Source organism: Camelina sativa, chromosome 7 (genome assembly GCF_030686135.1).
Source record: "Camelina sativa cultivar CO46 ecotype springtype chromosome 7, ASM3068613v1".
NCBI classification, from domain to species: domain Eukaryota; kingdom Viridiplantae; phylum Streptophyta; class Magnoliopsida; order Brassicales; family Brassicaceae; genus Camelina; species Camelina sativa.
Genome location: NC_141886.1, coordinates 26,950,629 through 26,976,301, shown reverse-complemented (window position 1 = coordinate 26,976,301; position 25,673 = coordinate 26,950,629). Strand labels below are relative to the sequence as shown.

At 34.4% G+C, this 25,673-nt stretch overlaps 3 protein-coding genes, 3 long non-coding RNA genes, 1 other non-coding gene and 1 pseudogene across 8 annotated transcripts; 5 read left to right on the top strand and 3 right to left on the bottom strand.

Moving 5' to 3' along the window:
- Positions 1-2,813: 2,813 nt before the first annotated feature.
- Positions 2,814-5,432, bottom strand: LOC104704930 (uncharacterized). Its single transcript, XM_087458632.1, has 3 exons — positions 5,428-5,432; positions 4,996-5,155; positions 2,814-3,275 (listed from the first exon to the last, which is right to left on the bottom strand). Exons 1-3 carry the CDS (start codon positions 5,430-5,432, stop codon positions 2,976-2,978), a joined length of 465 nt encoding a protein of 154 aa, XP_087314758.1. The 3' UTR covers positions 2,814-2,975.
- A 4,844-nt stretch (positions 5,433-10,276) lies between these two features.
- LOC104702496 (ethylene-responsive transcription factor ERF037 pseudogene) lies at positions 10,277-11,185 on the top strand (annotated as a pseudogene). The gene has a single exon (XR_015562392.1). The product of XR_015562392.1 is annotated as an ethylene-responsive transcription factor ERF037 pseudogene (transcript).
- Positions 11,186-13,820: 2,635 nt separating this feature from the next.
- Positions 13,821-13,902, top strand: TRNAS-GCU (transfer RNA serine (anticodon GCU)). The gene has a single exon. It is a non-coding gene; the product is annotated as a tRNA-Ser (tRNA).
- On the top strand, positions 13,846-16,502 carry LOC104702493 (SNW/SKI-interacting protein). The gene is made up of 2 exons (XM_010418344.3): positions 13,846-14,078; positions 14,454-16,502. Exon 2 carries the CDS (start codon positions 14,489-14,491, stop codon positions 16,322-16,324), a length of 1,836 nt encoding a protein of 611 aa, XP_010416646.1. The 5' UTR covers positions 13,846-14,078; positions 14,454-14,488; the 3' UTR covers positions 16,325-16,502.
- A 110-nt stretch (positions 16,503-16,612) lies between these two features.
- LOC147941750 (pentatricopeptide repeat-containing protein At1g77170, mitochondrial) lies at positions 16,613-18,130 on the top strand. Its single transcript, XM_087459431.1, has one exon. It carries the CDS (start codon positions 16,613-16,615, stop codon positions 18,017-18,019), a length of 1,407 nt encoding a protein of 468 aa, XP_087315557.1. The 3' UTR covers positions 18,020-18,130.
- Positions 18,131-20,178: 2,048 nt separating this feature from the next.
- Positions 20,179-20,722, bottom strand: LOC147941749 (uncharacterized). Its single transcript, XR_015561501.1, has 2 exons — positions 20,628-20,722; positions 20,179-20,470 (listed from the first exon to the last, which is right to left on the bottom strand). It is a non-coding gene; the product is annotated as an uncharacterized LOC147941749 (long non-coding RNA).
- Positions 20,723-20,790: 68 nt separating this feature from the next.
- On the bottom strand, positions 20,791-21,412 carry LOC104702492 (uncharacterized). The gene is made up of 2 exons (XR_754042.3): positions 21,280-21,412; positions 20,791-21,133 (listed from the first exon to the last, which is right to left on the bottom strand). It is a non-coding gene; the product is annotated as an uncharacterized LOC104702492 (long non-coding RNA).
- A 2,861-nt stretch (positions 21,413-24,273) lies between these two features.
- On the top strand, positions 24,274-24,960 carry LOC147941748 (uncharacterized). Its single transcript, XR_015561500.1, has 2 exons — positions 24,274-24,394; positions 24,501-24,960. It is a non-coding gene; the product is annotated as an uncharacterized LOC147941748 (long non-coding RNA).
- The last annotated feature ends 713 nt before the right edge of the window (positions 24,961-25,673 follow it).

Below are 25,673 nucleotides of genomic sequence, written 5' to 3'. Positions count from 1 at the left end.
TAAATATTTCAAAATAATATAATTGTGAGAGTTAAAAACATAATTATGATGAATTATTTCTCAAAAGTTTGGTTATGGTAGTAAAACAATAGACCGCAAATAGAATGACTAGGTTCCGGCGGTAAATTATTTTAAAAAAAAACATTCAAATGATACTCTCAGGTACTAAAACGTCAACATCATAATTAAAAAACTACTACGTAGGTAGATTAATAATGCTTAACAACGGTGCTATAAATTGACTATACGAAAGAAGTACTAGTAGGTAGAACCAAAAAAAGCCGAACAAATGTGTTGAATAATGAGATAAATGTGGTTAATAAACATTAACAAATAGCGAAATGGAAGAAGGAATGATGATATTAAGAAGAAAAAAAATTGAAAAATTTTTAGAAAATGCCATGTGGGAAGGGTGTTGACAACTGTCAGAAAATGCCATGCTCAGATGGGGCAAACAGCCTTCACTCCTTGTGGGTCTCCTTAGACCATCCACAATGGTGTGGGACTTTTTTTGGTCCCCCACATTTAATACTAATATTTTGAGGGTTTCTTATTTTTAGTAGGAGCATTGGTGTGTATTTGGGTTTGGTCCCCCAAATAAAATAATATTATTTTGAAAGTTTAAAGATTAATTATTTAAAGAAAGAAAATACAAAAACATACAATTTAGAAATTAATAACATTAAAAATATAACATAAAAACATCAAAACCAAAACAAACATTTTATTCAACTCATAGAAATTTTAAAATCAAACTTCATTATCCGGAAGATGTCCAAAGTTTGTCCAAATATGCTCAATCAAATCATGTTTTAGTTGATCATGAGCTTGTTTATCCCGAAGTCTTGTTTGACGAGTAATCGTACTGCTGATATTTGAACCCACACCGGCGGCACCAACGGTAAATGTTTGATCCACATGTTCTCCGTGTTGAAATTCAGAAATAATGTTTCGGTAACTGTATGTATGTCGTTCGTCTTCGACAATCATATTATGGAGTATTATGCATGATCTTATTACATTTGCCATTTTGTTTTTATCCCATAAACGAGACGGATTTTTAATAACGGCGAATCTAGCTTGCAAGACTCCAAAGGCACGCTCAACATCTTTCCTAACAGCTTCTTGTTTTTTAGAAAAGAGAGATTTTTTCCTACCTTGTGGAAGTCGGATTGATTGAATAAAAGTTGCCCAATTTGGATAAATACCATCAGTGAGATAGTACGCCAAGTTGTACTCCCTTCCGTTGACAACAAAGTTGACTTCCGGAGCTTGACCGGTTATTATGTCATCAAAAACATTAGATCGATCAAGAATATTAAGATCGTTCATAGTACCTGGAGCTCCAAAAAAGGCATGCCATATCCAGAGGTCATACGAAGCTACTGCTTCCAACACAATTGTAGGTTTTCCGGTTGACCGTGAATACATGCCTTTCCAAGCCGTGGGACAATTCTTCCACCCCCAATGCATACAGTCAATGCTACCAATCATCCCGGGAAATCCACGCTGTTCATTCTGAAAGAGTAGTCTTTGTAGATCCTCCTGTGTAGGACGTCTTAAGTATTCATCTCCAAACACTTGGATGATGCCGGCGGTAAATTCGTGCAAACATTCTCGAGCTGTTGAAGCACCAATTCGGACATACTCGTCAACACTGTCAGACGAAGTACCATATGCCAATTGACGAATTGCTGCAGTACATTTTTGTATAGGTGAAAGACCAGCACGTCCGGTTGCATCCTGGCTTTGGCGGAAATATTGGATTTCGGTAGAGAGACGTTGCACAATTCGCATGAACAGTGGCTTGTGCATGCGAAACCGTTGCCGGAATAAATATTCTGGATATGTGGGAGTGTCACTAAAATAATCATTCCAAAGATTATTGTGGCCTTCTTCCCGGTTTCGCTCGATAAAAATCCTTTCTTGTGGCTGGTTTGGTTCGGGGATATTTTGGGAGACATCATAAATATTTTCTAAATAAGCATCAAAATGATCACTATCATCTGCTTGGTAGTGATAGTGATCATCATCTCCATGGTAATGATAATGGTTTGAAGATGATCCCATTTCAAGAGAAAGGAAAAGAAATGAAGAAATGACTTTGTATTAAAGAGAGAAGAAGAGAATGGAAGTTAAAGGAAGAGAGCGAGAGTATTTTGTTGCTTTGATCTTATTTGATGAAATGAGTTGCTACTTTGGTTATGAAGAAAGGAAGATAAAGAAATGACTTGTGTTGTTGGTTTGGTCGTGTTTGGTGTGAGTTATCATATATATAGTGGAGTTCCAGTTTGTAACCCGTGAGAGACCAAAACAAAAGAACATACATGATTACACCAACAACAAGTACCCGTGACAGAGACCAACACGTCCGTAGTCAAAATACATGTAATACCCGTGAGAGACCAAAACAAAACAACATACATGATAAGAAAACAACAAGTACCCGTGTAAATCATTACACCAACATGAACAAAATACATGTGAAAATGATGATTACACCTACAACCAGCAAATCAGTAAATTTTCTTAACTTATTTTCCTTACATATCTCATTAACTACATTCTCCAACCTTACCAGACTCTGCTTCATCCATACGAATCAATGCATCTAGCTCTCTATCCGCAGTGTCCTCTGAGTACTTATCAGCCAGATCAGATGAAGAAGGCTGGGAATAGCTATAGTCGTGGCCCATGTCTTACGTAACCTGAAGATAAACAAGAAGAAGCAGATTAGACTTAGTACAACAATACACAATCTGATTAAGTTAGTTTATACAATAGCCGAGTTACTAGAAATTACAATAGCCGAGTACTAAAATAGACTTATATTAATTTAGATTGAAACAAGAAATACACAACTGAGCAAGAAATACTTAAACAGGAAATACAAATCAAACAACCAGGGAATACAAATCAAATACATAAGCCGAGTACTAAGCAAGAAAAACAAACAACAAACACATTCTATAATATCAGAAATACTGGGACACTATCTTGTTCATGATGATTTCTTCACTCGCACTCAAGGGTTCTTTTTTGGCTAGGAGAGTGTCTAGGATGGCCAGCTTCTGTAGTTTCTCCTTTTCAGCTAATTCCTCTTTCTTGACATCCCACATGCTCTTATACTCAGCAAGAGTCTTCACGTTTGTGGACTGAGCATTGTTCCTCTTCGCCTTGGCAGCCTTGATCCCTTCTGGCCTCTTCTCAGACTCCTCAACACTGCAGCTTGATGACTGCGAACCTTCACCAGCTTGTTTCCTCTTTGTTGCAGGCTGAGCTGGGGTCGTGTTAATAGTGTTAAGGGATAGAAATTTCTGCTCAAACCTTAAACGAAACCAACAATGTTCAAGGTTGAATCTCTTGTTATGGGCAGCGAAGTAGATATCATGTGCATTCTTCATGATATCATTTTCAGAATGACCAGAGCTGTTCTGTCTCTCCGCAGCTGCGAATGCGGCACAGAACTTGTTAGTATGGTCATTTATCTTGTGCCAACGCTGCTTGCAATGTGTCACCAGCATCTGTTCCCCACCGTTTCTAGCGTGAGGAGTGTCACAATAGTATTTTTGAATCCTGCTCCAGAAGCTTCCTCCCTTTTGTTGATTTGCAACGATGGGATCTTTTGAAGTGTTGAGCCATGCGGAGATCAAGACTTCATCATCAGCAGGTGTCCATGTCTTTCTCTCCTTGCGCTCTTTTGGTGTTTCTTGCGAGCTGTGAGGAGAAGGTTGGGAGCTGTGAGGAGAAGGTTGGGAGCTGTGAGGAGAAGGTTGTGAGCTCTGTCCAGAAGGTGGATAACTTTCCCAATGAAAGTTATCATTTAAACCACCTTCTTCTTGACTGTTAAGCAAGTTGAAGTAAGAAGAAGACTGAAAGAAGGGATTATTAGAATCCATAGGAAGAAACGGATAAGGAAGAGAAGGAATGCGAGGAGAAGAGAAGATAAGAGCAGAGAAGAGAAGCGGGTATAGAAGATGATCAATGCGAAGAGAAGAGAAGAGAAAAGCAGAGATTAGAAGCGGGTATAGAAGAGAAGGAATGCGAAGATAAGAGATGCGAGTATAGAAGAGAAGTGAATATCATTTACAAGTGAGAAAGGGAAGATAAATGAAAGAGATTTATGGTTTAAAACCTTACTTGCAATAACTATCAAAACTTAAAGACCAAACAACAAATGTCTAATCACAATTTATGACAAGTACACATTACAACTACCAAATTAAACAAGAAACTATGAACAAACAACACTAAAATTAAATACAACCAACTACACAACAATGCTACCAATTTATTACAAGTAAACATTACAACTACCAAATGAGAAACCTAAAAAAAAACACAACCATACGAATCAATGCGAGACATCATACGAATGACATTGTTAAAAAAATTTATCCAAAAATCATACGAATGACAATGACTATCTTAATCAACCAAAAGTTGTATCAAAATCAATGTCAAAAACATTTTACCAACCATACCAATGACACAACAATCACCAAATTGAAAACCTTGATAAAAAAAAATTTAACCTATCTCAATGTTAAAAAAATAGACCGAGACACAAAGATGATGATCCTTTAACATTTAAGAAAAAAAAACCAAAGTTTAACGATACTCAATGTTTTAAAAAAATTTTGACCAAGACACAAACATGTTTATAAGATCAACAACTACAGCAAAGGACAAACGACACAGACACAACTCGATCTTCACACAGAGACATAACGATCCATCGAACAAATGAAAAAAACAAAAAAAACACCAAAGAAACATAACCTAAATCATTTACCCTAATTCAATATCCCTAAATCAATAACCCTAATTCAATAACCCCAATTAATTAACCCTAATTGAATAACCCTAATTCAATTACCCTAATTCGCAAACCCTAATTATCTAACCCTAATTCGATAATCCCAAATCCCTAACCCTAATTCGATAATCGGCGCCAATCAAGGTTAAATCTCATGTAGTGGGAAGAAGACTAACCTTATTTAGACGGATATCATCGGGAGAGAAGCTCGAACCGCCGGACAAGCTTCGGGTGACAGGGACAGATCGCTTCGGGAGAGAAGATCGAACCGCTGGACGTCTTAGGTATTGAAGATCGGACCGGCTTCGGATGCGACAGAAGATCGGCTTCGTTAATCTGGCAAGATTTTCCGGTGAAAAGAACAGAACGTCGTGGAGGATCGAATCGCCTTCGTGGTCGCCGTCAAGAGGGAGAAGAAAGAACTCGGGATGATTTTGTCTCCCGAATACATTTTTTTTAGACCTAGCTTATTCGAGAACAAATCACACGGCTACACGTGGCGAAGAGGACGGTAAAAAAACGTCCCCAAATAAGAACCGTTTTTCAGATATTGGGCTTTTTTCATTTAAATTTAAATCCAATAAATATTGGGGACGGGCCAAATCCACGCCATTGTGGATGGTCTTAATTATCTCTCTTCCTCTTCCCTTCCTTCTGATTTATCATTTCTAACTCCAACAGTAAAGCATACTCTATATGTTCAGAGAAAAGAAACCCGAGTTTCTAGACTAGAGAATTCATATTTTACTATGTCGTTGATAGAAATGTTAGTATTATTATTTTTAAACCAAAAGTCTTACTCGTTACTAATTACATCATAAAACTAAAACTTATATGATACGAAAGGTGCAAGCAACCAAGCAACAATGTGGTGAATGAAAAAGACCATATACATGCATGTTTGTGTGGTAGTAATAGTTTCTTGACCCAAAGTTGGGTCTAGTTGGGAAACTCGACTTCCACCGAAAATCATTCATTTTAAGAAGACAAAACTAAAAATGTTAATATATATATATGATTTCATTATCCATTTCGCTGTATATAGTAACTACTATTTCAATTTATAGACATTTTTTTTAGGGAAAGACAAATTTCTATTAGTGTATATACCAACTGGATCTAACAAAATATTACAACAAAAGAATTGTAGTGGAGTAATACGTATTGGAAGTATTATCATCGTTGTATTATATTGTTTCAATCATTTTATTATACACACGCGTGTATTAATGGTATAATATTGAACTTATATTAATTCATTTTTTAGTTAAGCGTATTTGTGATTTTTAATCTCTATATACTTATTTAAGCAATCATTTAAACAAATAACCCTATTTTGGAGACAAAATGCCACTGTATATTAATAACAACTATAATAACAAAATCTTATTATTAAATAGTGCTAATCAAAAAATCGTTACTCTAATTAATAGCAATTAAAAATGACCTATTATATTAAATCGTATTTAGTTACAAATTACAAACAGTTAATATTAAGATAACATCAGCCCATACAACAAAAGCATTTTATATTTTGTTGACATGATCATAATGCTACTGAACACCGCAAGTGATATATAGCATAAGAATTTCGGATAAGAACTAACATGATTTAACACGACAAAAGTATTTTATATGTTGTTGACTAATTTGCATCTTTTAAGTGATAATTAAATTCAAACCAATTCGTAATGCTAATGAACACCACAAGTGATATATAACATAGGAATTACATGAGTGTATGATTAAACATGAGATTGCATTATGAGATCTGTTTGCATTACCATTACGGTACGTCTTTTGCAAAAAAATTCTTAGCGTCACCATTATTCCGCTAAAAACTGATTCGCAACCCTAACAATATCCTGTAGTATCTCATAAAAATCACAAAATAAGATTTCAATATCAAAACTACAATCCGGCTCTCCACTAATCTATGAACCTGAACCGAGAATATCTTGAATACACAACTACCATATCTACCAAATCGTAAAACCGTTTAAGAACCTGCTGTCAAATATGGGAGCATACATTGAGCATAAAATTAGAAAATATTCCATGTAAGATCTTTTATTTCGAATGATCTTTTCTTGATGATAAGCTTAAACACTTATCCCTTTAAGTTAAAGGTAACCTAAACACTACTTCATTCTCTATATAAACAGACTATTAGCAATATTCTACAAACCATCACCACAAACATGCAACCAGCTATCCTATTATTTTAAGCAAAAGAGTTTCTCAAAGTGAATGGTCTTATGGTTATGAAATTACCTTGCTGATGTCAAACCTTACAAAAGCATGTGGCGAGTTCAAGTTAAGGTCCTCCACATATGCTTCCAAGTACACTACCCAATCTGGAGAAACAATGCAGATGGTGTTAGCTGACCACAAAGTAAGTTTTTTATAAATACACAAATTATAATACTTTATTCTCTCATTTAATCACCATCAAACACACAATTTTTTAACGTCTATGTTTGTTTTACTATCATAACCAGGGCGCCAAGATTCATGTTTCCATCAAGAAAGGACTTGTGAACAAGATTGAGAGGCAGATAACAAAAGGTGAGTGGAGGGTCATTGAAAATTTCGGACTACTCAGGTGAGAGGCCAGTTCAGGGTTACTAACCATTCGTTTAAGATGGGTACCTCACATTGCCCGACTTTCAAAACATCATGGTGGCCGTAGTATTATAAGATTAATTTACAAATGACCTACTTGATGGGGTTTATGATGCTGATGTAAGTACCATTTTGCTAGCTGTGGTGTTAGAAGATTAATCATAGAGATACTAATATGTCGTATGTGTTGCCAATAATGCAGCTCCAAGCACATATGTTGTGAAGTTATCTAAACTTGATGATTCAGAAGGACAAGGCAACCTATCTCAAATCAGGTAGTTATTTCTTTAATATTATTTATAGACATATATATGAGAAATTTTATATTTTATTGGATAAAGTGCAAAGTAAATTTAATTTGTTTAATGTTCAAATTCAGGATTACGTGCTTACCAATAGCAGTGAAGCATCTGCTCCTTTTGCTACCCCATCATCAAAGAGCTTTAGAGAAAGCAATGAAGGATACTAAACCAACAAGAAGATTTTCAGGAAGTCAATCACGTTGGAAAAAAAAGACGACACGCTGATGAGTGTGACGACAATCAAATTGGAAAAAGTTGAGGAGAAGAAGGGAGTGAAGATTGTGAAAACAGAAAGTGGAAAACAAAATGAGGATCTCCCTTATGAGGAGGACAATGGAGATAGCAAAGATTCAGAATATGTAAGATATTGAATCTAAATGACCTAAATCAAGTGGTAGAATAAGGCTTTAGTTATGTTTGGCTTTCAGTAGTTCCTTTTTTTCTTTTCAATAAACCATTTTCTATGTAATCAAACTCTACAACCTAGGACTTTCAAACTTTCAAGCTTTCAAAAATAATTCAAGGTTTGTATTTTAAGAGATTTCTGGGTTTATGTTTACTTCTTTTTAAGTTGATTTTCGGGAATTTAATATTTTCTTCTGTTTAATTTTAACTTTGTTTAAGAACAAGAACCTAATTATAATGCTAAAAAATACACAAGCAAGAAAACCAGAAACAAAAAATATAGATAAGAAGTTACCTTCTTAAAAATATTGACCCGACAATATTGAAGCCCCTTGAACAAGAACTCTTGAAGTCTTTGATCTTATTGGCTGCAATATGATTTCTTATGTTTTTCAAGGTCTCCTTACTAGCCACCATATCATAGAAGATGGAATCATATGTTTAAAGCTCGTTTTGTAGAGCTGTGAAGTACCAACACACCAAAACCCAAACCGCATATGTCATCATTACAAGAAAGGTTATGATCTTATAATTCTATCTTCAATATTGTCGGGTCAAAAAATATAGATAAGAAGTTACCTTCTTAAAAATATTGACCCGACAATATTGAAGTCTCTTGAACAAGAACTCTTGAAGTCTTTGATCTTATTGGCTGCAATATGATTTCTTATGTTTTTCAAGGTCTCCTTACTAGCCACCATATCATAGAAAATAGAATCATATGTTTAAAGCTCCTTTTGTAGAGCTGTGAAGTACCGACACACCAAAATCCAAACCGCATATGTCATCATTACAAGAAACTAGAAAACCCCAAAAACAAATATGCATTTGTGGAGCTAATTTAATGTATACATTGCAATTATACAATAATAAACTACAATATACTCAATCTCTAGCAATTTATTAGAATCATACATCAGTTGATACAAGTTAATACAGTTCCTATCAAATTTAACGATTTGAAAGATTTCTAATTGAAAATAAAAAACAAAAATTACAGATTGAAAGCTCAATTTGTATTGAACATCTTTAAACTAATTCTTTCAAACATTACATCAGTAAGAATATTGTCGACTAATTATGTCCAAATAATAAACTAACTTGATCTAATTAATGATCCTAAACACACCTCGATTTAGAATCCATCTTGCAATCTCTCGTGACCCAACAACGATGGGTTGATTCTCTGGCACATTTAAGGTTGGACTTTTCGAAAAAGAAATCGATGATTATAAATATGAAGCTGAGATTTCTCGAATTACAGAGAGAAGAAGAAGAAAAAATTATTATGTTTGTTTTGCTGGAAAAGAAACAAACAAAAAAAAAATCTTCATCGACAAAAACATGAAGGGATGTATCTTAGATTAGGCCCTTGACAATGGGCTAAACATACTCAAAAATTATACTTATTGGCAACCTTTATTAAATCTATATTGGACTTTGTGAAAAATTAGGTGATGATTGGTGAAATTAATACAAAATAACCCTTATAAGTAACTACATTACATGCTAAATCTAATTTATACGGCATCAATCATATTTACTAATCTTTATATTAAAAAACAATTACTATTATAGGATTCAAAACACCATACAATAATACTATATTATATAAGATATCAAATAATGATAGTAATAGTTATAACCATAATAACCAACAAAAATAATAAAATTGGTTATTTCCCCGCGCTATCAGCGCGGATCATCATCTAGTTCTCTTACAAATTACAATTCTCCCTTAAGAAAGTTCGCAGTCAATTCCTAGTGGAATATTACCAGCCAATTGAAAATAATTACAATCAAAGGTCATGGACATCTTAATATTTAAGCCTATTTGTGGGGTTTTTTTTTTGTTTCCCTTCGCATTCTCTCTTTTTTATTAGATACAGTAAGTTCTTATAGTTAGTTTAATCTTAAACAAAAGGAAAAAAAGTTCTTATATAGTCAATTCCAATGGAATAATATGACCCCATTGAATTGATCAAGTTCATCCATGGACCATGCATAGGTTATCACGAAAAGATAAATAACACATTTACTGCCGAATGCAAATATCATCAATATAAATATATATAATGGGTCATTTTTCTAATAATACTGACGTGTGAATTTATAAATGTGAACACACCTGTCATCATAAGTAAGCGATCGACTGTCCTTTTCTAACTAACTTCAACATTTCACTTCAATACCTTATTCAACTCTCTCTCTCTCGTCTTTATATAAACCCTATACGTACTTACTTCCTCACACTCACCGAGTCAAACCCACGTGTCAATGACCGAGTCATCCATCACCTCCGTTAAACTATCGTCTCCGATGCAGGAGGAGGACGATCATCATCATCACCACCAAGAAGACTCCCATCGAACCAACAACAAGAAACGTGTTAGACCCGACCCTGGTTACCGAGGCGTCCGGATGCGTACGTGGGGCAAATGGGTCTCCGAGATCCGAGAGCCTCGCAAGAAGAGCCGTATCTGGCTCGGCACTTTCTCTACTCCGGAGATGGCGGCGCGTGCACACGACGCCGCTGCTCTCACCATTAAAGGAACTTCCGCCGTACTCAACTTCCCCGAGCTCGCCACTTACCTTCCCCGTCCAGCTTCCTCCTCTCCCCGCGACGTTCAAGCAGCAGCAGCCGTAGCCGCAGCCATGGACTTCTCCTCTTCCTCTGCTCCCGTGGTCTCCGATCCAACCACGATCGTGATCTCGGAGACGCATTTGTCTTCCTCAAGCTACTCGACTTCTACGTCGTCGTCATTGTCACCGTCGAGCGAAGAAGCTGCGTCTACGGTGGAAGAACTGAGCGAGATAGTGGAGTTACCGAGTCTAGAGACGAGTTACGACGAGTCGTGGAGCGAGTTTGTGTACGTTGACTCGGCGTATCCACCTAGTTCGCCTTGGTATTTTAATAACTGTTATAGCTTTTATTACCACAGCGACGAAAATGGCATTTCGATGGGTGAACCTTTTGAGTCTTCCAATTTTGGCCCCCTTTTTCCTTTCTTTTAATAAAAAACACATTTCAATCCCTCTTGTCTAATTTTAATTATTGGATTCACAACAGTGTTTAATATACTCAATTAAAACATATAATGTCTATTGTTTCGATCGTGATCGGATCTTCTAGGTACTGTCTGTAGATACACAATAGTGACTATATTTAGGTGAGCATTTGAGAAACTAAACTATTTATATCAAGGTATACGTAGCGTGCAATAAAAATATAATCTCAGATGGTTTGTTAGTTGGCATATGTGGAATCTTTTCAACTTGGTTATTTATTATCACCCTCTGTAGTTAATTCACAAAATTTCCTTGCTTAGCTTGACATAACATACTTTTCAGTTTGAATTTTATTGCAATAAATTGTAATTACAAGTATATATATTTGGATGATTAAATAAAAAAAACAATATTGTCCAAGAGAAGTAAAAATATCATCGTTTTAGCAAAACAATTGGCAGGTTAAGCATTCTTAATTATCATTTACTCTTGTTTGACTTTCTTTTTTTTGCATTAGTCAGACATAATTAATGACTTGACTCTTAGTTTAACATGTACATGCACTAACTCATATGCAAATCCAACGATGTAGATCGATTTCAAAGCCTTCTTTATTCATTCTAACAGACTTTTGTTTGTGTTTGAACAAAATCATATTTTTTGTTTAATGTTAAAATCAACTTCTCGACGAAAACATCAATCAACACCGGCTCATAAGGTGATTAAATCAACCTATTTATTATAATCATCGTACATTGATTTTGAACTAAAATTGATTGCTACGTTAATTAGTAATGCATTAAACTATTCCGTAGGAAAAGGCCATTATATTGGGATCCGCGGTCAACGGAGGTTCCACCCACGAGCACGGTCTTTATTTGTTCTTTTTCTTTCTTTCTCAAATATATCTGACTCTCTTAGTTAGTTTATTATATATTTGGATCCCATTTTATATTAATAGATACTCTAATATATGATTTATATTGTCACTTAACATTGCATTAAATCAGATATCGGACTTTCTAAATCTCTAATTACGTAAGCATCGCAAGTTCGCAACATAAGGTTATCAAAAAAAAAGTAACGCAATATCACCCGTTAAACAAATGTTTATTATTAAAAAAAAAAAGGACTCCATGAACTTATAGGTATCCCTAGCTCTCGGCATTCAGGTACTCTAGTCAGGTTTGGATAGGAACTGATTGGGTTCGGGTTTTTCGGGTAGAGGAGTTTAGGACTTAATAAGATAAACAGAAAATATCGGTTTGGGTTCGGTTCGGGTCGGTTGGAGTCTAAAATTTCAGAACCTATAAATACCCGAAAAAATCGGGTATCATTCGGGTTCAGGTTTTTTGTACCCGATTACCCGAAATTTAACCGATAAACTGAATTTTACCCGATTACCCGGAAATTCTAATGTTAAATATTAAAATTAAATTTTAAAAATTAAATTTTTAAAAATTGGTTAAATTTTTTAAAAATATAGCTAAACATTTCAATATAATTTTGTTTATTTTGAATATTTTAATCGAGGAAAAACTAATATTTTTGAATTTTAAGTTGTAACTTTGAATAACTATGTTATAAAAATATATATATAACTAGTATTTTATGTATATTATTTTATTTCGGGTTTGTCGGGTGCCCATTCGGTTCCGGCTCTTCGGGTTTAGGAGATTAGGACCCAATAGAGTATTCTACCGGTTTCGGGTTCGGATTCGGGTCCATATTTTTGGGTCGGATTCGGTTCGGGTTTTCGGGTCCGGTTTTTTTGCCCAGGCCTAGATACCCCTAAGTCTAAAATCACTTATTTATTTAATAATCCGTCTTTTAAAAACCAAATCGCTACAGCCGTTTACTCTAATCGGAAGCTTCAAAACCCTCAAACAATTCAAGTATACTCTGACTTTCGAGTTGTGTAAAGTGTAATGGAAGGAGGTGAAAGACCGTTGTCGTTAAGCCAAGCTGAAGACAACTAACAAAAGCACGCTAAGATGTCCACCAAAACTGCAAACAACCATATGCCACATTGCCACTAGGTCAAAAGAAGCAAAACCTATGAATCTTCCGATCATCACACATTCACACTAAAGTAGAAATGTTCAATAATCTTTCCCATCATACATTTAATTCTCTCAGAGACGTTATTTACATCGACTAGGTAGTTCATATATTTTTGTTTGTTTACCCTACATCAAACAAATTGGTTGTTGATAGAAACATATAACTTGGTTCATTAAATGTCAAACAAAATCCATCAATCTATTATTTAAAAAGAAAAACAAAGAGAAGAAAGTTTGTTGCTCAAACTCGGGACATTCTTTGGATGGCCGGATAGCATATCGATTGAGCTACTACCAACAGATTCTTATAACTTGATTTTTTTTTTCACCTTCATAGCTAGCTATTCTCCTTACGTTGAATCATAATATGGATTTTGAAGAGCTTTATATTTTTTCTTTGGTCAATGTGGTGACGTTAATTAACTCTACGCTAACGAAAATATGTTTTGAAGAATTATACAGTTGAAAATTTGAGGACAGTTATACAAAGTAGAATCTTATTCTTAAAAAAAGATTTCAATATTTCTAAAGTAATATATTTATGTTTTCAAAACAGCGTTATTATCTATAAACAATTGGTCAAACGAATAACAAAAAGTCGCTTTGGCCGAGTGGTTAAGGCGTGTGCCTGCTAAGTACATGGGGTTTCCCCGCGAGAGTTCGAATCTCTCAGGCGACGTTAAATTTTTATTTTGAATGACCGACTTAGATATTCTTTTAAAAGATAAAAAAAAAAATTAAAAAATCTAATCAAACCCTAAAAAGGCTGCACGCCTGATTTTGGAGAAACCAAGCTTCACCTCCTCCGTTCGTTCTTCTTCATAGCTCACCGCCGCATCGCACAGCGTCGATTGGGTAAGCTTCTTCGACTTATCTCCTTCGACACTTTTTTGTTTTCCAGCTTTCCTCCTATGGTTTCGTTTTCGACTGTTTCTTTTTAGGTTTTAATCGATCTCAAAAGCTTAAACGATTGTTAATCCCCGATTTTTTTTTTTTTTTTTTTTTTGTTTCTCCGTTGTATTGTAGTGTATTCATCCCAGATTTGTCAGGATTTGATCGGAATTTAGTCGGGATTTAATTTGTTGCCTCGAGTTTTATCGCTAGAAACCCTAATTTCGGGGAGATCTGTGGCTTTTACCATTGAGAAGCTTGTAGTTCTAATTACGGATTAAGGTATTAATTATCTTCTGATGTTTTTTTTTGTTTACTGTTGTTGTTCTTTGTTTGCAGGAGTTCTGATTCGCTAGAGTTGATATTTTCTAGCCATGACGCCTCTTAAAGACCTTTTACCTGACCCCAAATCAACCACTACCACGCATTATGATCATTCTAATGATCCATGGTTCAAAAACCGTTTCGTTGAAAACGAGGCCGAGAAGTCCGCAACCATCACCTTTAAAGTGGTGCCTGTTTACCTGAAACGTCAAGGTTTCCGTCCCAAGAACCCTGAGGATTTTGGTGATGGTGGTGCTTTCCCTGAGATTCATCTTGCTCAGTATCCTCTTGGTATGGGTAGGAATAAATCCAATAAGCCTGGAGGCAAGACTCTCCCTGTTACTGTCGATGCTCAGGGTAACGTTGTCTTTGACGCTATTGTGAGGCAGAATGAGAACTCCAAAAAGATTGTTTATTCTCAGCATAAGGATATTATTCCGAAGATTCTTAAAGACGAGGGATACTTGGATACTGTTTTGGATGAAGAGGAGGAATTGCAGAAGGAGATACAGGAGACTGCTGAGGAAACAAAAGCTGCCATTGAGAAGATTGTGAATGTGAGACTCAGTGCAGCGCAGCCTAGTAATGTGGCAAGGCAATCGGGTGAGTCGAAGTACATCAAGTATAAGCCTTCCCAGCAATCTGCAGCCTTCAATTCCGGTGCTAAAGAGAGGATTATTAGGATGGTGGAGATGCCTGTAGATCCACTTGATCCACCAAAGTTTAAGCATAAGAGAGTCCCAAAGGCTTCTGGCTCTCCGCCTGTTCCGGTCATGCATTCACCGCCCAGGCCTGTTACTGTCAAGGACCAACAAGACTGGAAAATCCCTCCTTGCATCTCAAATTGGAAGAATCCAAAAGGTTACACAATCCCTCTTGATAAACGTCTAGCTGCTGATGGAAGAGGCCTACAGGACGTTCAGATCAATGATAACTTTGCCAAGTTATCAGAGGCGCTCTATGTAGCTGAGCAGAAAGCTAGAGAGGCTGTTTCAATGCGTTCAAAGGTGCAAAAAGAGATGTCAATGAAGGAGAAGGAAAGGAAAGAGCAGGAATTGAGGGCTCTTGCCCAAAAAGCTCGCTCTGAAAGAACAGGTGCTGCTGTGAGTATGCCTGTTTCATCTGACAGGGGTAGGAGTGAAAGTGTTGACCCAAGGGGTGATTATGACAACTATGACCGGGAGAGAGAAAGGGAAAGAGAGAGGGAAGGACCAAAAGAGACTAGAGAGGAAAGGGAGGAACGGATTCAGAGAGAGAAGATCCGAGAAGAGCGTCGTAGGGAAAGAGAGAGGGAGAGAAGGTTGGAAGCTAAAGATGCTGCCATGGGGAAGAAGAGCAAGATCACAAGGGATAGAGACCGTGATATCAGTGAGAAAGTTGCTCTTGGAATGGCATCTACTGGAGTGAAAGGCGGGGAAGTTATGTATGATCAACGGCTGTTTAACCAGGACAAAGGAATGGACTCTGGATTCGCTGCTGATGACCAGTACAATTTATATGACAAAGGCTTGTTCACTGCACAACCCACTCTTTCAACGCTGTACAAGCCAAAGAAGGATAACGATGAAGAAATGTATGGAAACGCAGATGTACAGCTCGACAAGATCAAGAACACTGAGAGGTTTAAACCTGACAAAGCTTTCACCGGGGCTTCCGAGAGGGCTGGTACCAAGAGAGACCGACCTGTTGAGTTTGAGAAGGAAGAGGAACAAGATCCTTTCGGTCTAGACAGGTGGGTTTCTGATTTGAAGAAAGGTAAGAAGCCTTTGGACAAAATCGGGTCTGGAGGAACTATGAGAGCAAGTGGCGGCGGTGGTAGCTCGTCAAGGGATGACCATGGCGGATCTGGTCGAACCAAGATCAATTTCGAACGCAGTGGCCGTTGAAAATCATGACAACGAAAGCTTTGTTTGATTTCAATATATAACTTGTTATCTTGGATCTGTTGAAACAGTGTTTGCTTTTGATTCAGTATCTATGTTGTAGCGACTTGTGTGAGTCTCTGAACTCTACTCGAATACAATCTTTCAACTTCATATATCAGATCTTTGAGCTTTATTCCTACTACTTTTTGAGTTGTAACAGATCTTTTGTACATAACATATCCTAGTTTGAAAGTTTTTAAGAAGAGTTTTGTTATTAATTTGGATCAGGACAAAAACAAGAAGACACACATGTTCTTCTTCTCTGGTCTCATCTCCAAGATTCATGTTACAACTAAGACGAGAACAAATCACTTGACAATCTTCCACCGTCTGAATCTCATCGCCTCTGTCTCAGCTTCCTCGATTACGTCTCTATCGCCTCAGGATCGAAACAAAATCTTGGCTACTCTGTTATCAAACTGCACTAGTCTCGCTCGTGTCCGTCGGATCCATGGTGATATCTACCGTTCACGCATCCTCGATCAATACCCGTTCCCTTTCTTATGGAATAACATCATGCGGTCCTACATACGACATGATTCTCCTCTCGATGCAGTTCAAGTGTACCTCGGCATGGTGAGATCGAATGTTTTGCCCGATCGGTACACTCTTCCGATTGTAATCAAAGCAGCCGTTCAGATTCATGACTTTCCGATGGGAAAGCAGCTTCATTCCGTCGCCGTGAGGTTAGGGTTCGTCGGAGATGAGTTCTGCGAGAGTGGGTTTATCACGTTGTATCTCAAAGCAGGGGAGTTTGAGAATGCACGTAAGGTGTTCGATGAAAATCCTGAGAGGAAGCTGGGGTCTTGGAACGCTGTTATCGGAGGGTTGAATCATGCTGGGAGAGCTGATGAGGCTGTGGAAATGTTTATGGAGATGAAAAGGAGTGGGTTTGAGCCGGATGATTTCACTATGGTGAGTGTGACTTCAGCTTGTGGAGGATTAGGTAACTTGAGCTTAGCTTCCCAGTTGCATAAATGCGTTCTACAAGCTAAAACCCAAGACAAATCTGATATCATGATGATGAATTCGCTCATTGATATGTATGGAAAATGCGGGCGTATGGATTTAGCTAGTCAAGTGTTCGAGAAAATGCCACAGAGAAACGTTGTCTCCTGGAGTTCCATGATCATGAGTTACGCAGCTAACGGGAATACATTAGAGGCCTTGGAATGCTTCCGTCAGATGAGAGATATTGGTGTTAAACCAAACAAGGTCACGTTCGTGGGAGTTCTCAGTGCTTGCGTCCATGGAGGTCTTGTGGAGGAAGGAAAAACGTATTTCGCAATGATGAAGTCAGAATTCGAACTAGAACCGGGGTTATCTCACTACGGATGCATAGTTGATCTGTTGAGCAGGGATGGGCAGCTTGAGGAGGCCAAGAAAGTGGTGGAAGGGATGCCAATGAAGCCTAACGTGATGGTTTGGGGTTGTTTGATGGGTGGGTGTGAAAAGTTTGGAGACGTTGAGATGGCTGAGTGGGTGGCTCAACACATGGTCGAGCTCGAGCCTTGGAATGATGGTGTGTATGTTGTCTTGGCTAATGTGTATGCACTCAGAGGGATGTGGAAAGATGTTGAGAGAGTTAGGAATATGATGAAAGACCAGAAGCTTGCTAAGGTTCCTGCCTATAGCTATGCTTCAACGACATTTTGAAAAATCCATGTTTTTGATAAATTTTCCCCTTCATGTTCGAACAACATAATATAAAGAAGAGAATGTACTAAATATTATTAAAAAAAAAGAAACCAATTATTTCAAGTGTAATCGTTAGAAGCAAGTAGCTAGAGAAATTACTTAACATCTTTTCATATTATTACTTAAACAACACATTCTAAAACAATGTAATTCTTTCATTCATTTCAGCAATTACATATTACGCTAGTGCGATTTAGTTTTTAACAAAAAATAAATTACCAAATTTGAACGTATAGCCACATTTTACTACTTTCAAATCAGTTTCATATTTTCCATACAGTTTCTACCCACAAATTAAGTTCTGAAAGTGTTTAAACCTACAATTAAAGTCGTTAACCAATCAAACATTTACATTAAGCATGTCTTTCTGTTTGGATAAATTAATCATATACTTTGTTAGGATGAAACACTATTTTTTTCTTTAAAAAAAAAAAAAAAAACCTGCAAATAACTATATATGGGGTTTCGGTTTTCATTCAACATTTAATGGAGATTAGATTTGTGAACACTTATGGGCCTAGTGATTTTTTTAAGTCCAAAACTTGATAAAAAACAAGAAAAAATTGGGCTTTACTTTCTCAACATATTAGGCCCATCATTATCAATATAAGTGACATGTTTTTTTTGCTTTTTCTTCAAATCTCATAATCATCAAAACTCAAAAGTAATATCTAATAGTTCAATAAACAAAATGGAAAAAATGTAAAGTTAATGCAACTCCTAACATCTGAGTCAGCATCTACATCTCACGGTCGAAATTTTTTTGGTTTTATTTGTATATAGGTAAGTGTAGATGTTGAGATGTAGTAATTGGTTCTACTACTTATTAAGCTCTTGTTTTCCTCTTAAGTTTTTAATAACCAAAGAAAAAGTTAGTCTGATTGATAATTTACATAACAATGTACCCATAACGAGAACAAAAGTTGTTCAAATATCACTCTCACCCAAATTAATATTTACTACAAATTATTGTGTTTGATTAAAAAGAAAGTTTATGTGCATTGAATTATTGAAACAAAAAAAAATCGATTAGATTTGTAAATTTCACATATTATTTAAACCATCGCTCATCATCAGCATCTCACCATCATTATTCTCATTCATCTTTCTAATCTCACCATTATTGAGAGAGCTATGAAGATAAAAAAATTCATTTTTCGTTTGCTTTTTCCTGATTTTCTTAAACTCTTCCTCCAAGGTCCAACTGAGAGTTGGGTTCTACGGGACTACATGCCCAATAGTGGAGACTGTGGTTCGGACCGTAGTCCAGAAGGCGATGAATGATGACGCCAGAAACGGCGCCGTTTTGCTTCATCTTCAATTCCACAACTGCTTCATTGAGGTTTGACCACCGACTTCTATGCTAACCTCTATGAAATAAATCTTAATTAAGAAAACAAATTTTGTAGATCAATCAATTTTAAAATTAATAGATATTTTTGACTTATTTTTTTCTTATATTTTCTTATGTTTTGCTTATAATTTGCTTACAATTTGCTAATTTTTACTTAACATGTTTTTAGCCAATTTTTCTTTGTTTTTGTTCATTTATTAACTTAAATTGTTGTAGTTAAACATAATTTTCTTTCAATAATATTTAAATTAAATTAATGTTTTCAAAATATTTGATATAATCTTATAGAATTAGAATAACAATAAATTTGAGTTTTTCTTTAGACCTTTATTATATTCAAACCAAACATAGTATCATCATGTGTCAGTACTCTTGCATCATCAAAATTCAACATCACCAATTTGATTTAGTTTTTGGATGGATTATTTAACTCTTCAGATTGTTTATTAGGACATCTCCAGCCCCACTCTATTTTAGAGTCAAATCTCTATTATAGAGCAACATTTGCTTCAGCCCTATTCTATACTAGAATTTCTCCCGTGCATACGCACGACATTGCTTTTTGTAATCAAATAATATATAACTAATTGTTAAGAGTAATATACAATAAAAAAAAATTGGTTGAATATTACCAAATTTCTATGTTGTTAAAAGTAAATGTAATGTTGATTATATTGCAACTCTCCATTATAAGCTATAAATTTAAGGTTTATAGCTTGACAAAATTAAAGATATCTTTTAAACGCTTGAATAAATAGTTCGATATATATGTTCATAAAATTAAGAAAAACCCGTCCATAAATCACCAACACAAGCTCTATGTCACTAAGCAACACATACATCGCCCTTTCAATAACAAAACAGTGCATGTTCTACACAGAAATGACTACATGCTTTATATACACAATTGTATTCTATTGCACATGCTTGTTCACTCTTCAGTTTCCTCCTCACTTGCCAATTCCTTCTTCTTAACTTCATTTCCACATGTCTTTATCCTTGTATAAACCATAAGGCTAATCATGGCCATTTTAAAATTTACCAAAGCATAGTATCTGATGAGAATAAATCATAATCATTTAATTAGTATAGTTAAAACAATACATACATAGATTCAAAAAAAAAACAAATAGGAATAATGTATACAGAGTGGATATATATGTCTTGTTTCAGTATCGATTGAGCAAGCTATAGAAAGACATATTGACAAACCTTGGAGAGATGAAAAAATTGTATGCCACTTTGATCATGCTTACAACTTGGACCGTGCATGGGCTGAAAATGAAAATCAATATGCCAAACAAAAGGTAATTTTGGGAACATCAATCAACATATATATTGTGGAAAAGTTAATAAAAAATGGTTCCAAATAAAAAAAATTGGATTGCATTAAGTAAAGGACTAATCATTGTTGTTCTCTCTTTTCTTTTTATTATTGTTATTTAAAACAGACAAAGAGAATTAAATTCTTTTTATTTTTCTGCGAAGACTTGAGGAAGGGTTTCATGAAGGAATTAAATAAAATTTTACCCAACAACGTAGATCAATTGTTCCTAGAACCTGACAGTGGGAAATTAATAAGAAGAAGTCCATATGTGAGGTAGAGGTACCATAAGGATATCATGTCTTGTAAATGGCATAGAAGACAATTTGAGATTAGGAGACAGTTTGAAACTCCATTGGCGGAAAGCTCATTCTTTCATGTTGGAGACTAACCCCTACAGTTAGATGGTAAACATTAAACAAAAGATGTAAAAACCTCACGATCCATAACTAATTGCTAAATAAAACAATAGGTGAAAGAGTGGGAGACTGTAATTCGGATCTAAACTTGCAAATCCATAATTCTATATATGAGAATAACCTTGAGAATTACTCCAGCTTTATCTTTGGATAATAATTCCATGTCCACGATATTAAAGCTCTGATCTTCCATTCTTTTGTCAAAGAATTTTAGATGTGAAAGATGGGTATAATCCAGAGAATCTTCCACCTGAATATATAAATATCATAATTAATATGAGTTGAAGATAAAATCTATGAATATGAACAAAAGTTTGAACATTCACCTGAGTGAGAATTGTAATAGATGAGCAGAAAAAAAAACGATGGAACAGAGAGGATTAGAGGAGAGGATAACAGATAATAGAAACTGAATTGGGATTTAAATAAAAGAGGAATCGGTTGTATAATCACCTTGAACGTGGAGGTGTTAGTGGGCGGAAAATTAGGGATACAAATCGATAAAGCATGAGAAGACATAGAAAAAGAACAAAGAAAATAGTTACAGGGTTTACAAATCATTTTTATGTACTTAGACTTTATTAATAGCCCAAACATTTGCAAATATATTCTTTTTAAATTTTCGTTCAGGTTTTCTTAGACGTGTAAACGTTTTTATATTTTCCTTTCTCGTAAATGTTTTTTTGTCCGAAAGTAATGGATAAATGGTTTTGTTTTTTCTTTTAATTTTGAAATATTAAATTTGATGTGGCAGAATTTTACTGGTCAGGTGATTTGTGTTTTATAGGATAAAAGATTTACTCTAAAATAGAGAAAATGATAGGATTGCTCTATATATAGAGCAACTCTATTCTCACCTCTATTTTTTTACACTAAGACCATCTCCAATGGTTTTCCTTATTTTTTTTTTCTATAATAGAGGTGAGTTTTACTCCAATGGTCCTCTATTCTCACCTCTAAAATAGAGATTGCTATTTTTTAGAGGAACCTTTGTAAAAAAAATTAGGGTTCTTCTATAAATAGAGGAAAAAATAGCAATCTCTATTTTAAATGTGAGAATAGAGGACCATTGGACTAAAACTCATCTCTATTAGACCATCTCCAATGGTTTTCCCTATTTTTTTCTTCTATAATAGAGGATCTCTATAATAGAGTAGAGGTTTGCTCTAATGGTTTTCTCTATTTTTTCCTCTAAAAAGAATATTCCAAATAGATTCTTTTTTTATTTTACAATTAACACCTTTTATTTATAAAAATTGCAAACTAACCCATTTTACTTTAAATTTGTAACACTTTCAAAAATTATTATTTTTATTTAAATTAAATATTTTAACGATATTGGTAGATCCCAAAGTAATTTACCGGATTATTAAGTTATTAGTTTTTGTTGTATTAAAATAATTATTATGGGTTGAATGAAAAATAAATTTTATAATTTATATAAATTATCTTTTCCAAATGGTAGTCTCAATATTTTAGACTAAATATTTATAATTAAATTTATATTATTAGTTTTTAAAAATACTTATTTTATTTAATTTGTATTATTAGTTCTTAAAAATATTTATTTTGGTCATAAATAAAAGAAGTTAAAGATTAAGAGGACTACTTTGCAAATAAAATAGTTCACCTCTATTTATAGAGGAAAAAATAGAGTTCCTCTAAAAATAGAGAAAAAAATAGCAATCTCTATTATAAAGGTGAAAATAGAGATCCATTAGAGCAAAACTACTCTATAATAGAGTTTACAAGTGAAAATAGAGGACCATTGGAGATGCTCTAATGGATACCTCTATTTTTTCTTTTAAAAAAGAATATTTCGTAGAGATTTCTTTTTTATTTTACTATTAATATCTTTTACTTATAAAAGTTGCAAACTAACCCATTTATTTTATGAAACTTTCATAAAATTATGATATTATTTAAATTTTTAACATTCAGAAATATTATTTAAATATCATATTTATTAAAAGAAATACATTGCATCATATAAAACAATAAAACATAGTAGATTTAAAATAATAATACATTACCAAACCAAATCTTGACTGTTATTTTTGTTTATCTGATATGAGAATTGAATCTTACGACAAACTTTCAGTATTGTGTTGTTCAATACGAAATCTCCACTTCATTAAATTATTATTAAACTATTTAAATATATATTTTATTTATTTTGATCATAAATATAAAAGTATTAAAAGTTTAAAGACTATTTTATAAATAAAAAAGTTCAACTCTATTATAGAGGTAAAAATAAAAATGGGTTGGAGTAGATTTTACTCTAAAATAGAGTTAAAAAGCAAATATAAAGGTGGATTGGTGATGCCCTTAGACCATCTCCAATGGTTTTCCCTATTTTTACCTCTAAAATAGAGGAACTCTATAATAGAGATGACTTTTGCTCTAATGGATACCTCTATTTTTTCCTCTAAAAAAGAATGTTCCGTAGAGATTCTTTTTTTATTTTACTATTAATACCTTTTACTTATAAAATTTGCAAACTAACCCATTTATTTTATGAAACTTTCATAAAATTATGATATTATTTAAATTTTTAATATTCATAAATATTATTTAAATATCACATTTATTAAAAGAAATACATTGCATCTTTTAAAATAATAAAACATAGGAATTAGACTATTTAAATATATATTTTAATTATTTTGATCATAAATATAAAAGTGTTAAAAGTTCAAGGACCATTTTATAAATAAAAAAGTTCAACTCTATTATAGAGGAAAAAATAGAGTTCCTCTATATAGAGAGGAAAAAATAGAGATCTCTATTATAGAAGTAGAAATAGAGATGGGTTGGAGTAGATTTTACTCTAAAATAGAATTAAAAAATAAATATAGAGGTGAGTTGGAGATGTCCTTATACAGTTATTCTATTATAGAGATAAAAATAGAGGACTATTGGAGATGTTCTAACTCTATTTTAAAGTTGAAAATAGAATGATATATTGGAACAAAATAATGTTTTATTTTTGAGTTACTCTATTTTTAAGAAAAAAATAAAGATATAAATTGGAGATGGTCTTAAACTAACGTTGGAAAAAGGAGTCAACGAATGTTTGTGTGGGTTCTCTCATTGGGCCATTAACTTAATTAGGCCGAAACTGAAAGTGATTTTGAACATTAGACGACCGACCCATCGAGGAACGAAGAAAGTCCGTTGACCGTTGGTGCTTCACTTCCTTGATCCTTTTTGAGTTTTTGTAAAAAAGAAAGGTAATCTCTTCACCTGATATTATTGGTTTCGCCAACGTACGTGTTAAAAGAATATTTTGCTTCTTCCACTAATCGCTTTATTATACACTTGCTTGAACGTTCAAAGGTTGATGATTAGGGTAAGAGGTGTCTCTATTACAAGAGTCATAGGATAATACAACCAAAGAAAGGATACTGTCTCCTTGTGCAAAGTAAAGTCTTCTCATACCGAAGTTCTCACCAAATTTTATGCCTTTTGGGTCTCTTCTTCCTCTACTTTGTATTTCTATTTTCTCTCTTGTTTCTTTGCGTTCCCAATAGTGTCTCAACAATCTTTTAAGGCTTTGGGACTAAAGTCTATATACAACTTAATGGGCGTCGTCCGTTTATCAAACCAAGTCGTTGCTAGTAACCTGTGTCATTAAGCCAAATACAGATATATACTGCCATCTGTTGGCTCTCTCTCCTTGTTTCTTCTTCTTTGATTCTCTGTTGTTGTGGCCGAGTCGCCGAGACCTGGAGGTGCGTGTGTATTAGTAAACTTTTATTATACTATACATTACCCCAAAATAAAAAAACTTTTGTTTTATCCCATATGAGAATTTTAAATTCCAAGTGACTAAATAGCATCTAAATCATTGAATTATTTATCAGCTACCGTCAGTCGGATATTATAATATTCTCAGAGATTCCATTGTCATGATAACATTAAATTATCATCTTGATCGGTATGTATGCATATACACATGCGTGAGACAAATCTATTAAAAGTTTATACTAATATGGATTAGCCATCAATGGACAAAATTGATTACGAGATAATCTTGCTTCCAAATATGTAACAGCGAGTTTGATTGATAGTAAACCCATTTGAATCACCATTATGTTATATGCTATTACGTCATTGACGTGTGTATTATATATCTGCTTTGAATAGACACAGATAGAGTAATGAAGATACAATATTAATCTCTTGAGGCTTTGGTATTTGGCTTTTCTATTGGCATCATGATAACCAAAAGATAATACTTTGACAATGTTAAGTGTTACGGTACCATTTTCTAGCTAAAAGACTAAAACTATAGCTAAGCGCCTAAGAAGAATGTCACAAAACCAATCAAATTTGTAACTTTTTGTCATCATTGACCTTTCAAAATTCAGCCTTTTATCTTTTTAAACAGAAATAAATAATGATACTAATCTGTTTACGTTTATGTTAACTTCATCTAGATGAAATATCAGTTTCGACGTAATAAATCAAGACTTACCAAAATTATCTTCAGATTGAAGTTTTATCTAT

What these genes read in the sequence shown, in the direction of transcription:
- LOC104704930 (XM_087458632.1), bottom strand. An exon ending in ATGATATCCGTCTAAATAAG is followed by an intron (nt 3,276 to 4,995) that starts GTTAGTCTTCTT and finishes ACCCCAGCTCAG; the next exon opens with CCTGCAACAAAGAGGAAACA.
- LOC104702493 (XM_010418344.3), top strand. Translation starts at nt 14,489, where the DNA reads ATGACGCCTCTTAAAGACCTTTTACCTGACCCCAAATCAACCACTACC.
- LOC147941750 (XM_087459431.1), top strand. Translation starts at nt 16,613, where the DNA reads ATGTTCTTCTTCTCTGGTCTCATCTCCAAGATTCATGTTACAACTAAG.